Source organism: Hibiscus syriacus, unplaced genomic scaffold (assembly GCF_006381635.1).
Source record: "Hibiscus syriacus cultivar Baekdansim isolate YM2019G1 unplaced genomic scaffold, ASM638163v2 tig00110597_pilon, whole genome shotgun sequence".
Lineage (NCBI taxonomy): Eukaryota > Viridiplantae > Streptophyta > Magnoliopsida > Malvales > Malvaceae > Hibiscus > Hibiscus syriacus.
Genome location: NW_024062795.1, coordinates 2,879,644 through 2,900,947, shown reverse-complemented (window position 1 = coordinate 2,900,947; position 21,304 = coordinate 2,879,644). Strand labels below are relative to the sequence as shown.

General features: G+C 34.3%; 2 protein-coding genes and 1 pseudogene across 3 annotated transcripts; 1 reads left to right on the top strand and 2 right to left on the bottom strand.

The window, feature by feature from the left end:
• Positions 1–2,770: 2,770 nt before the first annotated feature.
• On the top strand, positions 2,771–4,212 carry LOC120134025 (U-box domain-containing protein 26-like). Its single transcript, XM_039150504.1, has one exon. The coding sequence runs from the start codon at positions 2,786–2,788 to the stop codon at positions 4,037–4,039; it is 1,254 nt and encodes a 417-aa protein (XP_039006435.1). The 5' UTR covers positions 2,771–2,785; the 3' UTR covers positions 4,040–4,212.
• A 5,631-nt stretch (positions 4,213–9,843) lies between these two features.
• LOC120133878 lies at positions 9,844–12,608 on the bottom strand (annotated as a pseudogene).
• A 263-nt stretch (positions 12,609–12,871) lies between these two features.
• LOC120134390 (E3 ubiquitin-protein ligase MBR2-like) lies at positions 12,872–19,111 on the bottom strand. 2 transcript variants are annotated; one of them, XM_039150821.1, is made up of 6 exons: positions 17,277–17,358; positions 15,282–17,158; positions 14,362–14,412; positions 13,538–13,636; positions 13,315–13,458; positions 12,872–13,223 (listed from the first exon to the last, which is right to left on the bottom strand). In XM_039150821.1, the coding sequence occupies exons 2-6, from the start codon at positions 17,025–17,027 to the stop codon at positions 13,092–13,094; spliced, it is 2,172 nt and encodes a 723-aa protein (XP_039006752.1). In that variant the 5' UTR covers positions 17,028–17,158; positions 17,277–17,358; the 3' UTR covers positions 12,872–13,091. The 2 variants fall into 2 exon arrangements, with proteins under 2 accessions (XP_039006752.1, XP_039006753.1); XM_039150822.1 differs by lacking the exons at positions 12,872–13,223; positions 13,315–13,458; positions 13,538–13,636; positions 17,277–17,358 and adding exons at positions 18,103–18,308; positions 18,794–19,111 and having other exon boundaries at positions 14,128–14,412.
• Between the last annotated feature and the right edge of the window lie 2,193 nt (positions 19,112–21,304).

Genomic DNA, 21,304 nt, shown 5'->3' with positions numbered 1-21,304 from the left:
CCTCAACAATAAAGGGAATACGTATGGTTCATTCACGATCGGGCATAAGAAAGGCATGCGGAACCACGCCCATGATTGTAGAAGCATGAGACATCAACCGATAGCAGTTTTCTTATAATTCGTCGCCCGACACATTTCTCTAAAGAGAAATGTCAAAACTGCAGAGCCCCAACTATATCTTCTAGCTTCATCAAAATCGATCAGATGCCGCAACCACATACAATGCACCTAGTTGCGAGATTTGTCGGGCATCAATATTCCTCCAATGATTCGTAGAATATATGCCCGAGCACATGCCTTTTCTTGATCCTCTGAAGCATTTTCATTTAAAACCTCAAAATTAGCTTTCAACCAAGATAAAACTATTCTACCTCCATTAAACTCTGGCGGAGCAGCTCCAAGATAATCAATGCACATTGACTGCCAATCACCATCCGCCATACCACACATCATATTTCCGTCGACGGGAAGCCCCAGATGCATAGAGACATCCTCCAATGTAATTGTGACCTCTCCACATGGAAGGTGAAAAGTGTGTGTCTCGGGCCTCCACCTCTTAATCAGTGCAGAAATTAGGACATGTTCGAGTTTGCAACCGCCAATAATTGTTGCAATATACCCGAACCCGGCAGAAGCCAAATATGGCAAAATATGTTCTGGTGTCGGTATTCGTGGATTTTTAATAAAAGTCTCTAAAATACGATCAGTATCCTAAATAATATACATTATAAAAAATTAAAATTAATATAAATTCATAATAACTTTAAATTAAAAATAAATTTAAATATTAACATTAATTATAAAAAATATTACCATATCGCTAAAATGTCTGGAGATATGATCAACATCAAATCGCAGCAGCATTTCGTTTTCCATTATAATTGTAGACAAAACAATATAATTAGCACACAAAAAAATTAATAATTCTAAATAAATAATAATTATATAAATATTATTTTAATAAAAAATAATATTTATATAAATATATTAATATAAAATATAATAACTATTTAAAAAAATACTAACATAAAAATAAATTTCTTACCACTAATAAAAAATTTAAAACTCAAATAGTTGGAGAATTTGAATTATATAAAATAGGAGAATATGATTTTGGTGTGAAGAATGAGGGAGGGTTGAATGGGTTTATATAGGGGAGGAGGAGGGGTAGTTAGGGAAAACGGATGGGGGCATTTATGACATTTAAACGTGGCATCCAACTCAGCGAAAATTCGGGTAAAGCGCGTCCCCGGGGATGCGTCTTTCGCCAGCTCAGTCGAAAGGGTGCCACTTCAAAAAATATATATCAAACGATACTAAAAAGATAAATATTCGATTAAACAATGTCAGTTTAATCAAATAGTCGAGAATAGAGTAGTGAGGGTCCACTCCATCTTACATTGTCCACTTATGGAGTCCCCACTCCCATCTAGAAACCACCCGTATTTGATGTGATGACGTCCACGAGAACCTTTTTAATAAATAAAATGGGAAAATAAAGAGACAACCTGGACCCGAACATTCCTCTCTCCCTTTGACCTTTGACTGCCAGCTAAGACTCCATTTACTCTTATAACACACAATTCAAGCCTAGTTATTATTCTCCTTTTCACCGTTAAAATATCCCACTCTTCTTTTTCTTTTTTCCTTTTTTTTTTTGAAAAAATCTCCTTTTTCTATATTTAATTTAATTTCATTTCAGTTTATATGATATATAAAATTAATATTATATATTTTAACTTTTAATTTATGCATTCAATTTCAGTTTAAGTATGCCGAACGTATTTAAATTATAATTATCAATACGTGAATATTTATTATATTAACAGTTTATATATAATATCTAAATATGTCAATATTTATCGAAAAATTGTATTTTTTTTAATCTAAGACTTTATATTAGATTGTAAAATAAATTCAAAAACTGAATTAAATTTCTTCTTTTTTTGCACCCTTTAATCTATTTCCTTTAAAATGTTATATTTAGATTATTCATATAAGAACGTGAATACTTACAATTTGATCATCACATTTTATATGTTTTTATGAGAAATGCATGTTATCATTTATAAGCACGAACTCGTGATTAGATTAAAACAAATCTAATTAATGAGATATTATAATTTTTTTATTAATCTAGATGAACCTAAGATAATATTTATTTAAATATTTGTAATTATTTAATAACAAATTTTCGTTTAATAAATAATAATAATCTCTTAATTAATTTTATATATATAAAAAAGTAATCAGGGAAAAGGTTAATTAAAGCGAAACTGTCGAAAAGATTTCGTTCAGTTGAAGTGTCTTAATCCAACCAAATAAAAAGTGTGTCAAATTTTTATTTTTTTTACTTCAAATCAAAGGTTTCACTTCCCATTGGTGCTGAGTTGACAATATGTTAGGAAATGATGTATTTTTTCTTCACAGTATTTGGAATTTAACAATTTTATTTTTAATTTCAAAATTTTAATTTTATACTTTTTAATATCTAAAATATATATTTTTTACTTTATAATATCATTTAAATATATAATTATATTTTATAGTATCACATTTAAAATAATTTTTTATCATTTAATAATTTTACTTTGACCAAAAACCCTTTCTCACGATTCGTTAGAGCCCACACTTATAAATGTCACACGTGTGGCCCATAGTCGGATAAGATAAGTCCCTCCCCTTCCCGGAGTCCCACCATTTTCATTGCAGCTCTTTCCTTCTTGTCTCTCTGTTTTTCCATATCAAACCAAAAACACAGGCACCGGTCAGAGAATCTTCAGAGATGCCTGTAACTACAATTGAGCCTTTAGATTTGATTCGTTTTCAAATTCCTTATCATTTCAGGTGTCCAATTTCACTTGACCTCATGCGTGACCCTGTCACCGTCTGCACCGGTCAAACCTACGACCGATCCAGCATCGAGTCCTGGATCGCCACCGGTAACACCACTTGTCCCGTCACTCGTGTCCCTCTCAATGATTTCACTTTTATCCCCAACCATACCCTTCGCCGACTTATTCAAGATTGGTGTGTCGCCAACCAGGCTTTTGGTATCCAGCGGATTCCCACGCCTAAACAACCTGCCGACCCCACCATGGTTCGGGCTTTACTGGCTCAAGCTTCGTCTGTTTCGAATCCGTTTCAGTCTCGTCTTTCGGCTCTGCGTCGACTCAATGGCATCGCTCGTGATTCTGATAAAAACCGGTGTGTTATTTCTTCGCATAACGCACGGGAAATACTGATAAATGTCTTGTTTACGGATACGGGTTCAGGTTCGTCGGTGTTGAATGTGGAGGCGCTTGCTGTTTTAGTGATGTTTCAACTTAGTGAACCCGAGTGCGAGTCGATCGCTTCGGATCCGGACAGAGTGATATACTTATCGCATATGTTGTTCCATTCCTCGATCGAAGTCCGAATCAACTCGGCTTCGCTCATCGAAATCGTTCTTTCCGGAACGAGATCGTTGGAGCTCCGAGCTCAGATAATCAATGTGGATGAAATCTTCGAAGGGGTGACGGGCATATTAAGGGACCTCAACTCTTATCCCCGCGCGTTAAGAACCGGCATTCGAGCTCTCTTCGCTTTGTGCTTAGTGAAACAAACCCGGCAGAAAGCGGTTCAAGCCGGGGCACCGGAGACGTTGATCGACCGGTTGGCCGACTTGGATAAATGCGAAGCCGAACGAGCTTTGGCAACCATAGAGTTGTTATGTCGGATTCCCTCCGGGTGTTCCGCGTTTGCTTCGCACGCGCTTACGGTCCCGCTGTTGGTCAAAACGATACTAAAGATCTCAGAAAGGGCGACGGAGTACGCCGCCGGTGCGCTGATGGCGCTGTGCTCGAGCACGGAACAGTGTCAGAGGGAGGCAGTGAACGCGGGCGTTCTGACTCAGCTGCTGTTGTTGGTTCAGAGTGATTGTACGGAAAGGGCGAAGAGGAAAGCTCAAATGCTACTGAAGTTGCTTCGGGATTCGTGGCCCGAAGATTCCATGGGGGATTTGGACGATTTTGGTTGCAGTGGAATCGTACCCTTTTGAACTAAGATTCTTACAATTTTTCTTCTTTTCTTGTAGAAAGATTTTAATGTTATTTTTTTTGTTTAAAATGAAAGAGAAATTTTAAAAAAAATCCAGGTTTTAGACGGTGTAAATGGAGAAAGACTGTAATTTTTGTTCAAGGAAAGCAAATGAATGATAGATCTGTTGTTGGCTGTTAAGATTTGAGATTACTACGATAGATGCAGAATTTGTCTTGAAAACGATAAAAAGACGATGCTAACAAGGGTTTGATCAACCAGTTTTCACATCACTTTTCCATAAGCAACAAATAAATCCAACTTGATATGTTTAAACTTGGAATGATTGATGAAATCTTTAATTGTACCAAAATTATCACACTACAATGTGTAGTTCATTGAGCAAGGACTGAGCCATAAGATCTCTAGTCTCAAGACATAGATTTCCTTTAAAATAGACACAATATCCAGTTATGGATTGACGATTATCAATTCCAGATCCCTAATTTGCATCAACAAAGTGTTTAGAAGAGCTTGCATGAACTCACAAAAACAATTAACAACGAAGACAATTTCATGTTTAGCGACTACTTTATATCATAACACTCCAACAGTACTTCTATACTCTTTATCACATTTCTAATAAGACTCCCACCGTTGACAGACAACCTACAGCTAGTTACAGTATATATATAGATAAACTATTTGCATTTTCGAAATTATTTTTCTTCAAGAGATCTTCAATGTTTTTTTTTTACTTAAGAATAATTCATCTTTAGAGTAACAAATGTTACACCTCAATACGTAAATAAATAGTTCAATGTTCTCTAACGAAAAAGTTTTATCCAAAGCATCGATAATCGTCTGTTTAAATATTATAATTTTCACTAAGAATGATATTGTCTATGTAGACAAAAAATAAACAAAGAAAATTGTCTTCTTTCTGACAAATATGAAAGCATATAATAAGACAAACCCTTCAAATATCCTATATTTCTTAAGTTTGTCGAATTAGACTTGGAGTGTTTGTTTAAAACCATAAGTAGTTTTATTCAATTTCTAGACTAATTTCTTGACATTTTGTTCATACCTGAAGATTGTACCATACACAATTCTTCGATTAATTCCCTATTTAGAAAAAGACAATATTAACGTTAACTTATCATAGATACCATTCTCAAAAAGTAAAGTTCTCACAATAATAGTTTTAACTACTGAACTGGATTTCATCAAAATCACGCTCGACTTGTGGTAGGAACCTTTTTACAACAAGCCTAGCTTTGTATCAAGCAAGCGGCCCATATGCATTCTTCTTTACTCTGAAAATCCATTTTTAGTTATCTGATTTCTGATTTGGTGGTAACTCAACAAAAGACAAAGTATTATTGTTTCTAATATAAACTTGGAAGGAATTTTTTTTTTACCGTAGACTGTTAAAGATAGATGATAGATAAAATAAGTAGGTCATTCTTTTTTGTTTTATTTTGGATATGGCGTGCATGGTAGAGGTCCACAAAGGAATCATGGCATGGAAACAGGGGAAGGAGTGGCCCCCCTTCTCCATCTCCAATGGCAAAAAACAAGCATTTTGGGTTTAAAAGAAGGTGACGGGTCACATGGTGGTGTCTGAATAAAAACCATGGAATCACATGGTGTTTCATACTCCTATATTCTTCGTCTCTGTTGGTGTGGGGATGGTTACTAGTGCTCACGTTGTTTCCAACTTTGTTTCTTACTCTTTTGGTCACTCACTAAAACAAATGGGAAAATTTTTGTTTTCTGTTTTATTATTCTTTTTTGGCAACATTTGGGGTCCAACCCATTAATGGCTCTCGATTAGGTTGGCAACCACCGTAGAATGGCATAAAGTTTTAGTATCTTGACTCATTTCCACAAACAATTGGCATGCATATCACCATTTTATACGTTGTCAGTGACAAGGCCTGCCCAGTGCGTCCAAAGGATGATTCAAGTGTGGCAGAAGCAATTTGTGGTTTATCATTGCTCCACTGATAGTATCATTTGTTTGAAGATTTTTGAAGTAATATTATATTTTGGTATAATATAATAATATTTGATTTATAAAGAATATATCGAGTTAATAATCATACATTTACAACTGCGTTAAAGATTTATAAAATATATGATACTTTGGTGATATAAGATTCTTAAAGGATATTTAATTTATGAAATATAAGATTACTGTTGGGAAAATAGACCCCTTGTAATCCAACAATCCTTTTAGATCACAACATTAACAAAAATACTTGAAAAATAAAAGAGAGAAAACACAATAATTTAACGTGGAAAACTCCCAAATGGAGAAAAACCACAAGCGTTGTCAAAAGACAACCAAGAAAAAAAATATTTACTATGTGGAAAATTATTACAACCACACTACAAAATATTTAACTCTCACACATGCCCAAAAGCTAAAGTACACCCCAAGAGAATTTCCCTTTAAATTCTCTACTAGTATAGTTAATAGCTTTCTAGTACACCACTTGTATTTTGGTGATTGACATACATTTAACCAAAGGGAAATGTTCTATTTATAGGCTAAGAATTTTTCCATCCTTTGTTCATTTCCAATGTGGGATTTGGCCAATTTTTGCCAAAAACTAACAAATCTCCACCTTGGCAAAAATTCCATACAATTCTTCACCATAAAAACAACAGCTACCTCAATAACACCATCAGCTATGATAGTCACAATTCTAAAAACAAGAATTGTCATACTCCACCATAAGAGTATACACACTTGGAATTCACTAACTCCAAGAATTTTTACCTCGACCAGTTCATGTCGAAAAACTGCTAATAAGTTATGGTGCAACTTCCAATATTGACTTTCTAGGAAGTTCATTAGCCATCGACATCAATTCCACCACACACCTTGCATCAACTGTCAACCAATGCCCATGTGTAAATGTGGACATGCTACCTTTTCATACATCCTTTTCCATGGCAACTCAATTGGTAGCTATCATACCATGAGGATATATATATCTTACTTTAAAAAACAAATTCATCGTCTTCATTTTCAAAGACGACTACATTAGTAGCATCACTTTTGGAGCCATTAGCCGAATTAGCTCCACCGTTTTTGCAATTCTTCTTTAGATGTCCAGGTTGCCCACATCCCCAGCAGATAATTTTCTTTTTGGAGCCTTTATACTTCTTCCTATTTCCACAAACCGACAATGCTCCACTTTCAGAAGATTTGTTCTCTCCATTTTTCAACCTTCTTTCTTCCGAAGTCAGCTTACTTGTCACTTCTGAAAAATTCACATTCTCTTTCCCGTACATTAAAACGGTTTGCATGTGCTCATAGGAAGATGGAAGAGACCAAATAAGTCTCAATGCTTTATCTTCATCATCAATCTCCACTCCAATAGATTCCAGTTCAGAAACAATCCCATTGAGTGCACTAAGGTGGTCAGAAATTTTTGTACCTTCTTCCATTTGCAATTTGTGAAATTTCTCCTTCAAATATAACCTATTTGAAAGACTTTTAGCTTGGTACATTTCCTCAAGCTTTTCCCAAAGCTCCTTTGTTGATGACCATCTAGCAACATTAGCAAGAACATTTTTTGCTAGACAAAGACGAATTTGACTTGCTGCTCTCATGTCTAACTCCTCCCATTCTTCTTCACTCATCTTGGATTTTCCCTTGTCTCCACTACTGTCACTAGGTTTATCTGGTTCCTTTCCTTCGGACAAAGAAGCTGGCTTTCCCTTTAAGGCCTTATACAATCCAGACTGGATTAGTATATCCTTGACTTGTACTTGCCACAACCCAAAATTAATTCTCCCATCAAATTTCTCAATATCAAATCTGAAACTCATTTTTGCTCAACAATGCTCCAGTGATCTCACACGTGAATAATGAGTGAACAATTGTGTCTACAAAATGCACTAAGAAAGTTTCCAGGAAAGATTGGGGGGACACAAATGGTACCGCTTAAGTCCCAACCTCCTTAGGCGATTATAGCCTTTGTGACAACTTTCTTGGCTGCACTTACTTACACAATACCACACTCAATAAACACAATAACGTATTTAAAAGACCTCCAGTTGGACCACAACAATTTCTAAAAAATCTTTTCTGATGTAGAAGATCGGACAAAGCCGCAACCACAGAGCATACTAAGAATTTTAAAGAAATTCTTACCCCACCTTGAAATTTATCTTTTACCAAACCATTGACTCCGATACCAATTGTTGGGAAAATAGACCCCTTGTAATCCAACATTCCTTTTAGATCACAACATTAACAAAAATACTTGAAAAATAAAAGAGAGAAAACACAATAATTTAACGTGGAAAACTCCCAAATGGAGAAAAACCACAAGCGTTGTCAAAAGACAACCAAGAAAAAAAATATTTACTATGTGGAAAATTATTACAACCACACTACAAAATATTTAACTCTCACACATGCCCAAAAGCTAAAGTACACCCCAAGAGAATTTCCCTTTAAATTCTCTACTAGTATAGCTAATAGCTTTCTAGTACACCACTTGTATTTTGGTGATTGACATACATTTAACCAAAGGGAAATGTTCTATTTATAGGCTAAGAATTTTTCCATCCTTTGTTCATTTCCAATGTGGGATTTGGCCAATTTTTGCCAAAAACTAACAATTACTTCGAATAATATGATTATGAGAAATGTTAATATTTATTATGGATTATATTATATTATTATGTTCAGTTTATTTAATTAGAATATCAAATTTTATTATTTGATTAACGAAATATGCATAAATAAAAGGTAAGATAATGTAAAATTCATTAATTTTACACGAAGATAATCATTTAATAAAATTAAATGAATAATTGAGATTAAAAATAAAAGTATCCATTTTTTTTTTGGAAATTTTAGAGGAAAAAAAAGATAATATTAATGCGTAAAATATTAATCTCATCCATTCATTTAGATTAATTCAATGACTATTCTCGTTTAAAGGTAATGAATTTTACCTAATGTGAATGGATTCTATCTCTTTAAATAATCTTATATATCGATCAATTGAACTAAATAATATTTCTAATAATATATTGAATAATTTTAAATTTTATTAAAAAGCCATATTATATTATGTAAACCGAATGTCCCTAAGATATTCATAGTTTAATATCGATTACCATTTAGACATAACAATATATATCTTTTTCCAAATATGATTGTAATTCATAGAATTGAACAACTTGATAGTCTTTTAGTTTTTATTAGCATGAGGTGTTTACAAAATAGTATTTGTTCGAAAGATTCTCAATCATTTGACAATGAATGCTCAGACATCCCTACAGACGACGTGCTTGAACCCATAATCTGTAAGGATAACAATCATCTTTTTAATCACTGAGATCGTTTGATTTATTCAACCTGACATATAGTTGGTATTTCTTTTTTGTTTTGGGTTGAGGAATTGCCTATGAAATCTGGAGGTTGATACATTGTTTTTAAGCCCAATATGTGTTGTAGATTATGTTCCACAACATCTTGGCCCAATATGTGGGAGAGATGTGATACAGGTTGAAGCAGTCATATAATGTACTCATTGCATAAAAAATATGTCTCTCTCTCTCTCTCTCTCTCTCTCTCTCTCTCTTTATCATCTTAATAATAATATTTTTAAAATAGCATGCTTTCAAGCATGGAATAAACACAGGTACCTTGAGGCATATGCAGACAAGTTTAAAAAGAAAAGGAGCGTTTGACTCGTAAATATATGTAGAAAACCTCTCATGCACATAGCTTATATGAAAACAAGGAATTACTATGTATGAGTTGATCAAGAAGTAACCCAGCACATTATCTCAGCTGCAGCTTGTTTGAATACTTCGTCCAGTGCAAATACCTGTCAGCTGATGATTAGAAGCTCCACTACTTGCCACCTGCTTATCATAAAATTGATATTGTCATTGACGGTTCTAAAAATATTTTTTAGAATGATCAAATTTGATATTTAATTTATATACTTTAATAATCCGATCTTTCAACTTTTATATTAACATTTATTAGTCCAAATGATTGATATTATTAACTATCTCAGTTAAAAAGTCTTACTTGAGTTCTTCGTCAAAGCATCTTTGTATCACATACAATAGAAAATCAATTATAATTCGCACGATAATAACTATGAATAACTAATTAAATTATAAAAGTAAAGAGATAAAGTTATATAAGATTAAAGGAGCTAAATATCAAATATTTAGCATATTAGAAGGACTAGAACCATAATAACTTCACTATTTGAATTCGTTAGACTAAAATCCAAGTTACTCATAAGAACATACATTTTAGAAATTTAAACCGAATACTTTTTTATATATTTAAATTTATTGATTAAATTTTTATTTTTTAAATGATACTTTAATAGATTCAAATATTTTTAGAATCTTATTTATGAATTATTTTATTTCAACTTTTGTTTTTAATTATAAAAAAAAAGAAAAATATAATTCCTTAGGTTTTCAACTTCTTTTCGTTGTTTTTCATTATTATTTATTTTCTTTTGTGGAAAAAAGATATCGATAGAAGTAATTGGTGAGCTTCAATTTTCAAAACGGCAGAAAATGAAATTTTATTGACTAAATTTTAATTTCATGGATTTATCCATTGATCTCATAAAATCGGTTTATTTTGAAAGAGATTATTTTTAACTCTTTAAATTAGTGAAAGAAATGATTCCAATCATTTAAAATTTTAAAATAAATTATATAATTTTATGTTAAAGATATAAAATATTTTAATAAATACATATAAAAAATATTTAAAATCATTTAAATTATATATATAGCTGCTGCTAAAACAATTTATAGACGTGCATAAAACATCTACTAAATTGAAGTAAATATTTAAAAAAAAATTATATGTATTCATACACTCATCTATTCATGTAGATTTTTTCTAGTTACTCAATTATTCTTTTAAAATCATATCCGACTTTTCGTTTTGATTCTATTTTGATTACCTATCGTTTAAAAATAAACATTATTGTTAAAGTGATAATCTTTTTTTAATTTTTTTCAGTGATGACATAACATTGTCTTATAGAAATATGTCAGTATCACTATTAATTTTTTAATGATGGGTGATTAAAATAGAATCAAAACGTAATGTAATGCTAGGTATAATTTAGAAAAATAATTGAATGAGCAAAATGAAACTGCGAGAATATATGAGTGACTAAATACGTAGCGTTAAATAAGAAATAAAGCAAAGGAACTTACATGCGCTTGAATCATGAACATGCAGCGATTAGAAACCAAGGAAACATACGCCGATGTCACCTCTAATTTGTGCTTCTCCAAAGTGCACAAACAGTGGTGAAGAGCCCTGGTTTCTTCAGTGAGCACACGCTGATCTGTGCTTCTTTACCGCATATGTTCAACACAACGTTGGGAGAACTCCACGTTTTAAACTGCGAGACCATGGATGCTTTCCTTCTGCTGCTTGAATCATGAGCTTCCAGATGATTCTGCGCGGTCTCCATGGAGGTCTCTTGATGATAACCGAGATCAGAGCAACCTTGGAGTCTCTCTACCTTTTGTTTCTGTAGCTTTTGGAGTGTTTTCTCTAGGGTTTTGATGTAGGTCACTGCTTCATCGACTATGGTGGATTTGTCAGCCTGTAAAAAACATGATTCATACTGTTCATCAAATGTTGTAATTACAACCATTCAAATATTGAGATAATTGGGTTATATATTGTAGTGATTATATGATTGTTCCATCAACACAAAATGCAGATTATGACAACTCGGCTACAATAAATACATTTCCATACTTAAACAAATTAAGTAATCTACGTGCACTTTCCATAACTGAAACCTACGTTTTCTTTCAACTTTTTCAAGTTCTCATGTAGGTAAACACTTATTAATCCAAAAAGTTAATCTTTTGCTGCTCATGAATGAATGGATATATGACATATCTTCTTATTCTTGTAAAAGAAGATTCAGCCATACCATGATAATATCTTATTGTTTACGAAATTTAACGAGGTTAGAAGCATGATGAATGAAACAACTTTGTATTTCCACGAGTGGCTTTTTTTTTGGGATATACCTTAGGTGGTAGCTGAGGAAGCAAGCCATGGAGGCCAGAGAACATATTCCTCATCTTCTTCCTCCTTTTCCTTTCGGTCCATATATGCATCTCATGATCCGACTCCGTCCCTCTCTTACTATTCTTCGTATTTGTCGAGTCTTGCAAAGGTTGTTGTTGGTCGTTGGGTTGCCTGCAGATTTGTCTTCACTACCAGTACCAGTTGAAGAATTGTTATCATTCTTATTATCAGAGTTGTATAAAGCAGCTGTCCATGGCTGGTTTTCCAATAGTAAGAAACTGCCATGGCCGCCTTCTTCAGACATGACAATCACAGAGACAGTTCGAAAAAAAGAAAGAGGACAGATGTGTAAGAAAAGAGAGAGGAGTCGTTCAAAAGGTGGCAAACAAAAGGTGATAAAGGGAGGAGGGGGAGAATTGTCTTCGAAGAAGGAAGAGAAGAGCCCAAAATACAATCATACAAGGCAATGCCGTTACTCTGAATCAAACCAAAAACGTATGTACATTACCATTATATATACATTTTATCGGATTTATAAGTATATATATAATTTCTAAACCGCGTTCTAAGAAGATGGTCCCACAACTCATGATGAACCCTGCTTTATTTTATATATACATAATATAATAAAAATATCAAGTGGTATCGAATCAAGTTCAAACCTAATCCCGCAATTCATAACATTAACACCCGCTTGATAATATAATATACTATACTAGCACATACATAAGTTATTGCAAACATTTAAGAAACTAGTACTATTGATATTCTTGAAGCTTGATAATGCCAATAAAATACCATATTATTTCAAATTTGTTTCATCATTGCCATGATGCTTTATGCAAGTTATTGAACAAACTAATCCCGCAATTCATAACATTAACACCCGCTCTGTCGCCTTGAAAGTTACAGTTCAAGGGTAAGAAAAGCGGGTTCGAATCAGATATATATATAATCCAACCCTATTATTGGATCCGACTATGGCCTTTGCTCTTTACTTGAGCAGGTCTGTTGTCTTACAAATGGGGCACAGGTTTTTTAGCGTTAACCACTGTTTGATGCAGTTTGTGTGGAAGTCATGTCCACAATCTAGTATCCCGGTATCATCCCCATCTGCATATTCTTCCTGCCATTGTTGAAGCTCAGACAAGGTAAACGAGACTTTAAATTTAACAGGTAAGATGAACGAATTTCTAGTGTTGTGACTAGTTTCGTACCTGACAGATACAACAAGGTTCCAATTCTTGTGTGGATTCTGTTGTGGTGGATGAATACTTTTTCTGTTTCATCAACTTCAGAATGGTTTCCTCGTTTAGTCCGGTGCTAACATCTCCAATGCGTTCTTCTAATGCCAACAATTCCTAGCGTTCCATTTGCAATGTGAGAAGATTAGCCCCCAATGTGAAGTGATTGAAAGAAAAAACAGCAATCCCTTTTTACCTCATAAGACATGTTATCAACATCGAGGCGCAATTCTCTATGTCTGTCCTGTGTTTCGGCCATACCATGATATATGAACGGATCGAACACCCTATAATCCTGAAAGGATATCACATAAAGATAGAAACAAATTATTTTCAGACAACAGAGTAACTTTCTAGGCTTTGTACGCGGGTGCTCCAGTTATAGAGCTCCTTCTCTCTCAATTTGCGGGAACCTGTTTCCAAAGAATTTAGAAATGTATGCAATATGAACATAAAAAACCACATCAATAGCGTGTCCAACAGAGTGGAAGCAATCTAGTTATTGATCTGCAGAACATACTTTCCATACACCAAATTATCCGATAATATTCTTCTGAAAATCATCTGACAGATTATTCAAGACTCAGCTAGTAACATAAGGAGAAACTGTTCTCGATAAGGAGAACCTACTCTAGAAAACTGCATCATCCCAACTAATGAAAAGAGGCCAATAAAGAACGAAAATGATATTGTTTCCGCACATCAGCACCAACACCTGCAACTATTACAGAGAAACATTTGCACCAAAGCCATATAACTGCTTGAAATGCTCCAACGACAGTGTTGTATTTTAGAGAGAACATGGTACGAGAAAAATTCAAAAAATGGGAAAGGATACGAATTGCACAGAAACCATACCACTTATTGGTGAAACCCTAAAACTGTTTTGTAAGATTAAAGTCAAAACAAGGAAATGGATATTTTCAAACTTAACCAGCTAAATCATTATAGTCAATGTAGCTAAAGAAAAAAAAAAACTCTATGCACAAAAATAAACATTGCATGAATCAAAAACCAAACCTCAATTCGTAAATTCTCCCCTCTGCGCATGGCGTTCAAGACTTGGCGTATCTGACATATGGAGAAGAACATGAGCAGTAAGGAATTAGAATAATTTCTTATGTTCAATTGCCATTATAGAGGGAAAATTTACTGGTGCATAAATTTTATCTCAAAATTTAACCGGTCAGCTTCTGTAATAGGGATTATTTTCTGAAATGTGATAAATTAACAAGCTTTAGATCTATATTGAGTACGCTCAAGATTTCACATCTTAATTAAATATTAAGCACTGATATGACATGTTAACTGCATTGATTAATTCTGAAAGTTGCCCTGATACCCAGAATGAAATGACAAAGGGCACACAGTCTTGTCACAAAATAAGCCTTAGATTGTGATGAGGTGGATGGAAGTTTTAGATAAAAACGAACGCCTACAAACTACTAATCCGGGGAGAATGTCAAATATAAAAAATAGAAAGAAAAGAATCTACAAATCTGCTTTTGTCCTTGACCGTTCAATATAACATATATGGATAAGTAAAGGTACTTACAAATATCCTATTCAAAATGAATTTGTGACGAACACTAAATATGAAATGCCAAAAACACAAAAACAGTATTAATAGCAATTTAGAAATCAAATCATCTTCCAATAATTAAATTTATGGTTTTGAGTTTGTCAGTACTAGTAGATAAACCATAAGTGTGTATGCATGCACGGGTGTAAGTTTATATGCATATAAACACTACTAGTTACTAATTTTAACTGCACATCATAAGATTGGGTAAAAAGGTAATTCAAGAATGCTGCTATCCATTATCTGGAAAGCCAAATTTGTTACTGTTATATGAAAGCAAACCTTATTCAAGAAGAATGAGAAATAACCGTACAGAGACAACAAAGTTAAAATGTAAAAAAGACCTTCAGAAACAAACCTCAGATATTAGCCGGTGTCTCCCTTCAATGTCAGCAGCCAAAGCACGCAATGAGTGGGGCATCCCAAGGACATCACCATCTTGTCTCTCCAATATGAATGCTGACCTTGGATAAGGTTGATTGTTACCTAGAATGTTCGATCCAGATGGCACAACTGTCTCTCGTGAGGAAGCAGAAGGGCCTGAAGACAATGACAGAAAATGGCCACTACGACCACCAGGTTCAGAATCAATTGGAGGAAATAAAGACCACGGAGAAAAATCTGATAGCCTTAGTGGAGGGCTGCGAGGAGGAATCCAGGCATGAGTGGGCAAAGGATGGTTACTTGAACTACGTCCAGGTTGACTAAAAGATGGCATACCTCCAGAAGTGCTAATATTTCTGGAAGCCAAATTCCAATCTGTTGGTTCTTGTGCTACATTTCTCATCTCAGTGGCTGGTACAAGCATGGGATGCTCTGTATTGTTTCTTGGGATATTTCTTATGTTTGGTTCGTCCGCAGCAGCTCTCTCTCCAAAATTAGTAGAACTTGGGGGGTTGGCAGCTCTTAAACTGGAAGCACCATTCCAAGGGAAAGGATTCACATTTCGTGGCACAACAGAAGTGGTCCTAATATGAGGTTGTGTTGGCACAAAACTAGAATTTCCAGCTATAACCCCGGGGGATCTCAAGTCTAAAGAGTCACCAAATGGGGCAGCTCTAGAGTGAACAGGAGAGCCAAAACTGGAATGGCCAGCAACTGCAGTTGATGGTAAACTATATGGTAAAGATTCTTGTCGGTTTCCTGCATTTGCTCTTCTTACACTAGAAGTAAATGCATCACTAATTACTCCTCTCGTACCAAGCCCAACTCTTGGATTCGGCTGATCGGGGGGACCAACATTAAGGAAATTCCAAGAGGGTGTTGATAAACTCAAGCTGCTAGAAGCATCATTACGAGAGGGACCAGCATGCCATGCAGCATTGTCTATTTGTTGAAAACAGCTTGAAGTATCAGCAGAATAAGACTGTGCAGAAGTACCTTCAAGGACCTTCCTTTTGCAGGATAAACCCCAACTGCCCAAAGATGAGCCAGAACCATCAATATTTTCCTCCCCCACATGATTAGAGCTTCCAGATGAACTACCAACATTATCGGAAGAAACACCAGCATTGGATATATGTTCTCTTTCTAGTCCAACCGAGTTGTGGACATTGAGACCTATACCATTTCCCATGCCTGACCTTCCATTCCTACTGCTGCTAATAAACCCTTCATTTAGATTCACATTTTGTGGGCTATGATTAGAGCTTGAACCTTGCAAAAATATGGGACTCCGGACCTGATTGCTACTTCGACCATTATTCAATATCCCAGGAAAAATGGCATTTGCTGGCTCAATCAGCCTTTCTTCCGACCTTGGAACAACATGAGCACCATAAGAAGGCCAATCACGCTCTATTTTTGTTCTATCATCATTGAGCTGGTGATTTAGAACATCCTGCATCACCTCGTTTTGCATTCTCAATCTAGAGCTTGGTTCACCATAACTCCAGCCACTAAACCTCTGAACATCAGGAGTAGTAGTGTTTCCATGCATTGTCCCAGCGGAAGACACTGCATAATTGGATAATCGATTTTCCACAGGATACAGCATGTTATGCAAAGAATTCGGTTGACCAATACTCGTGTCATTGGGATTAGATCCCTCATCAATGTTAACAGTTTCAGGAAAGGAGTCAACCGTGCCCCCCTGACCTTGCATCAGGGAAGATATAATCCAAATATGTCAGAGACGCTAAATATTATTCCAAATTTCAAACAAATGTCCACTCAAGCTCCCATTTCTCAGGTCAAAATATGAAACAGACCACAAGCTCGGACTGTAGTTGAAATCTGAAAAGATAAACACGATATCCACACTCATGTTTCAGTTATAAAAAGGGGAGGGAGAGGGGTCATCCAATGCATTGAAGAAAATTATAATAAAAAATATATTGCAAATTTAGCATACAAAATAATTTCAGAAGTTCCAGAGTTATTTAGCTTTACCCAGTTACATATTTCCGCAAGCAAAAGCCCCAACCAGTAAGCACCTTGAACCCAAAAGAAATAACTACGATACAACAGATATTGATTTTTGAGAGGAAGTGCAGGCGAGAACAACTTTAAGTTACATGGCATACCACGTGATATCCTAATAGTTCAACTAGATCAAACCTAGGGTATGAATATTGGTCAATAAAAAAAAACAAAGAAAAATAAATACCGACAGTTCTAGTTTAAAAAATGCCAGGTCTATTAGAGATCAAGTTATGAACTGATATCTACAGGCAGACTCTCATGCAACATAGATTACACACAGGATTCTCGGTCAAACTAAGAGTAAGAACCACACACATGAAAACGCACCTGAGAATGTGCGAAACACAGTTTATGTTTAACAGTAAACAGCAACACCATTTGTTTTAGTACAACTAATAATTGGGGAATGCAGGAAGGTATGCTAGGGATTGAACCCGGCTCTCATGCCACTAGGCCAAGTGGAAAATCAAGGCAATTGTTACCATATTCAAAACCACTCAATCATGTGCAAAATCACAAAGCTTTATAACAACCCATTCACATTCAATGCTGATCAAGCAGTCAAATTCACAGCATCGTGACCAAGTGGAAACAAGTCAAGGCATGCAATTGCTACTAGCCTACAACTCATGTACCACTTTGTCAATCCTTCCATGCATTGACATCCATAACTACCTGCAAGCTAGCAGAGGAATAAAGAAATAAATTATTACTGCCTGTAATGTGCTTGTTATTAACACTTAGCTGCGACTCACAAACAGGGAAGAGTTCAAAACCTTTTGGTGAAGAAAAATTAGGCTTTTGCCGGAAATACTTCCAGACAATATCAGCAGATCAAAAGGAATAAAATGCTGATATACAGGGACGGTAAACCAGAGACTTACTTCTCGAAGCCTCAAATTACAAAATCAACAAAATGTAGTTTGCAGAATCAGCAATCTAAAAATGCAAAATTGAGCATCTACATTAATAAAAGGAGTGAAAACACACAAATTTAATCCAACTATGGAAAAGGTCGTTTTAGAAATCATGTAACTCGCTTGTGTACTAGTAAAGCTTAGGTCTTTTGACAAAAATATGAGGAAACAAGAAAACCCAATCCCATTTCTCCCTCTATTTAGTTAAAAAAATCAGATGATTAAATTGAATAATGCCTTTTTTTAATCTAAATACTTGACTATTTTTTTTCAATTCTAAAAATCGAAAATGCTTGTAAATAAATACCCAATTACAATTGAAAAATAAAATTAACAAACAACCCAACATGGGTCGACCTCAATTCCTCCTGTAGTTTCAAAATAAAGTAAATAACCATAAAATTAGCAAAAAAATTAATAAATCCCGTAAAGGGTAAAGATAAACGATCTTGAAAAGTAAACTAATTTCAATAATTAAAAATACTACATATTATCTATGGGGGAAAATCACCTAGATTACGAGAAATACCTGAAAAAGAAAGCCGCGACGATGAAACGCAATTCATAAGAGGAAGATATATAGGGTCTTGGAGATTAAAGGGAGGCATTAATAGAAATGAATTTTAAGGAGAGGAATCATCTTTCTTTTTTGGGGGAGTTAATAGACTTTTGCCCTTTTTTCTTGCTCTCTCCTTCTCCTTGTTATTTTGCTCTGTGTTCAAAGGATCTTATTTATGATGAAAAATAAAAATTAAAATCATGAAAATAGGACAAAACCAAATCACTGAAAAAATGGATGAGATGATGATCAGAGAGACAGAGGAAAGGAACATGTGTATTCTGTCTGCAACATTGTTTTTTCTGCCTTCTTCCATTTTATGGGTAAACTATACAATTAATACCTAAACTTTATTATTACTATTATTTTGGTCACTATACTTTAAATTTTTTAATTTAATAACTAAACTTTACCCATCAAACTTTTTTAATCACTCGATCGTTTACTCAATCACACTTCGGTGATGTGGTTTATTTTAATAATTTCTTCCTCCTATTACTGGTAACTCCATCACGTTTATATTTTCTTCCCTCACCACCCTCATTTATTCTCAAATACTTACTCGTCTTTGTTTATGGTTCGTCGAAAATCTCATGTAATACGCCCCATCATCGTGAAATGATCCCGTCTATCGGACTCGTTCCAATACAACTGATCCTCCACCACTTTAGTATCATCTCGCAGTACCTATCATAATCCTTTGAACTATAATTGGACCATAAGTATTTTCCAACGACGAGTCCAGCATAAAACAGAAAATAAAATATTGCGACGGAATCCAGCTTCATGGTACGACACTTTGTGACATAATTTCCATGACAAACTGGTCAGTTCAATACCAAGCGGGGATCAACTCCTTTGGTACGACATCGGATAACCCGACGACCTTCCTCCTTAACTAGTCGTCGGATAAAGCTTCGCAACTCGAACTCCATGGGTTCAGCTCATCGCAATTATTCAACAATTCTTGGTTGAAAACAAGCGGCAAGTTGTAGACATAGATGCTACTAGAGGAGCATGGGTCAGATTCAAGGTTGGGGAAGTGGGTTCGACGTTGATGGAAAGGGAAGAAATGAGCCATGAAGAGGATGGTTATCTGAAGCGAGACAACGAAAGAGAGCATCCATAAGCGATCAATGTGTGGTACAAAGGGAAAAGTTGGTAAAAGGAATTCGGTGGAGGAGCTTGTGCGTTTGATTGAATTCAGCTTTGTAGAGAAAAGGATTTTTTTTGGGTAATTAATGTCTTTTTCAATCATTTTCTTTTCTTTTTCTATTTTTAAAAAATTATTTAATTAATCTATGTCATAATGCCGTTATTTTTTTTAGTGACGGAGTGATAAAAATTTAATGAATAAAGTTTAATTATTAAATTTAAAACTTGTAAAGTACAATGATCAGAGTAGGAGTGAGAAGAAAGTTCAGTCATTAATTATGCAAATTATCCTTATATATTTATTTTGTAAACTGAAACATAATATTAAGGAATATAAATAAATAAGTTTTTAATTAAATTTAAAACAATCATATCTTAAAATATAATTAAATTAAAATTACGAATTAAAATTTTAAAAATAATTAAATCGGAGAATTAGGCTATACTCAGTATAGAGAGTCATGATTAGGCCTTGGCCTTACAGCAAGGGCTTTTTTGTAGTACACGTAGCTCTTATGCTCCAAATTCCACTTTTGTTGTGTTTTAGGTTTTATTTAACTTTTTTTTTCTAATAAAAATGTAATATATATGGGTAAATTGCATGTTTAGTACCTTAATGATCACCTTTGTTCCATTTGGTCATATAACTATTGTATATTTTAAAATCATACATTACATACGTTTTAATTTTATTTTGGTCACCCGTCATTAAAAAATTAACATAATTACTACCATAGAATTTTTTATTTTTTCCCAATCATGACGTGACATTACCTTATGGTGACACTTTAGAATCATCGTTAGTTTTCTAACTGTAGGAGACTAAAATGAAACCAAAATATAACATTAGGTATGATTTTGAAATAAAAAATAATTAGGTGCACAAAATGGAACAAAAGCAATAGTTGAGACGTACTAAACATGTAGTTTACCCTATATATAAATAAATTCAATTAATTGGGCCGACAAATCTCTGGTGTCGAAAAACATTATAAGTCCAAATGTAATTTTGGGCTAACTAGTGTTGATTAGTCCAACATTATTTCACAGTGGACAAAGTTGTTGGACCCTAATTTTATGTCCCATATTTTAATAACATATTTAATTAAATAGTCACTTTAATCTCTATTATGGTCGAATTATTTTAGTTTTTAACGTTTTATTTTAAGTCGTAAAAATCACTGATGTTTGATTAAATAGTCACTTTAACTCTTATTCTTTTTCTAGAGCATTTTTACCCAATATTTCATTGTAAGGGAAAAATGCCTCTATTTTGAAGTGTTTCGCGTTTGTTGACTAACGATTTCTATTTATAATAGAAATCTT

Coding starts and splice junctions, on each gene's coding strand:
- LOC120134025 (XM_039150504.1), top strand. CDS start 2,786: ATGCCTGTAACTACAATTGAGCCTTTAGATTTGATTCGTTTTCAAATT.
- LOC120134390 (XM_039150821.1), bottom strand. CDS start 17,027: ATGCAAGGTCAGGGGGGCACGGTTGACTCCTTTCCTGAAACTGTTAAC. Junction 13,637..14,361: donor GGGAGAATTTACGAATTGAG/GTTTGGTTTTTG, acceptor ATATCCTTTCAG/GATTATAGGGTGTTCGATCC. Junction 13,224..13,314: donor AACCTTGTTGTATCTGTCAG/GTACGAAACTAG, acceptor CAACAATGGCAG/GAAGAATATGCAGATGGGGA.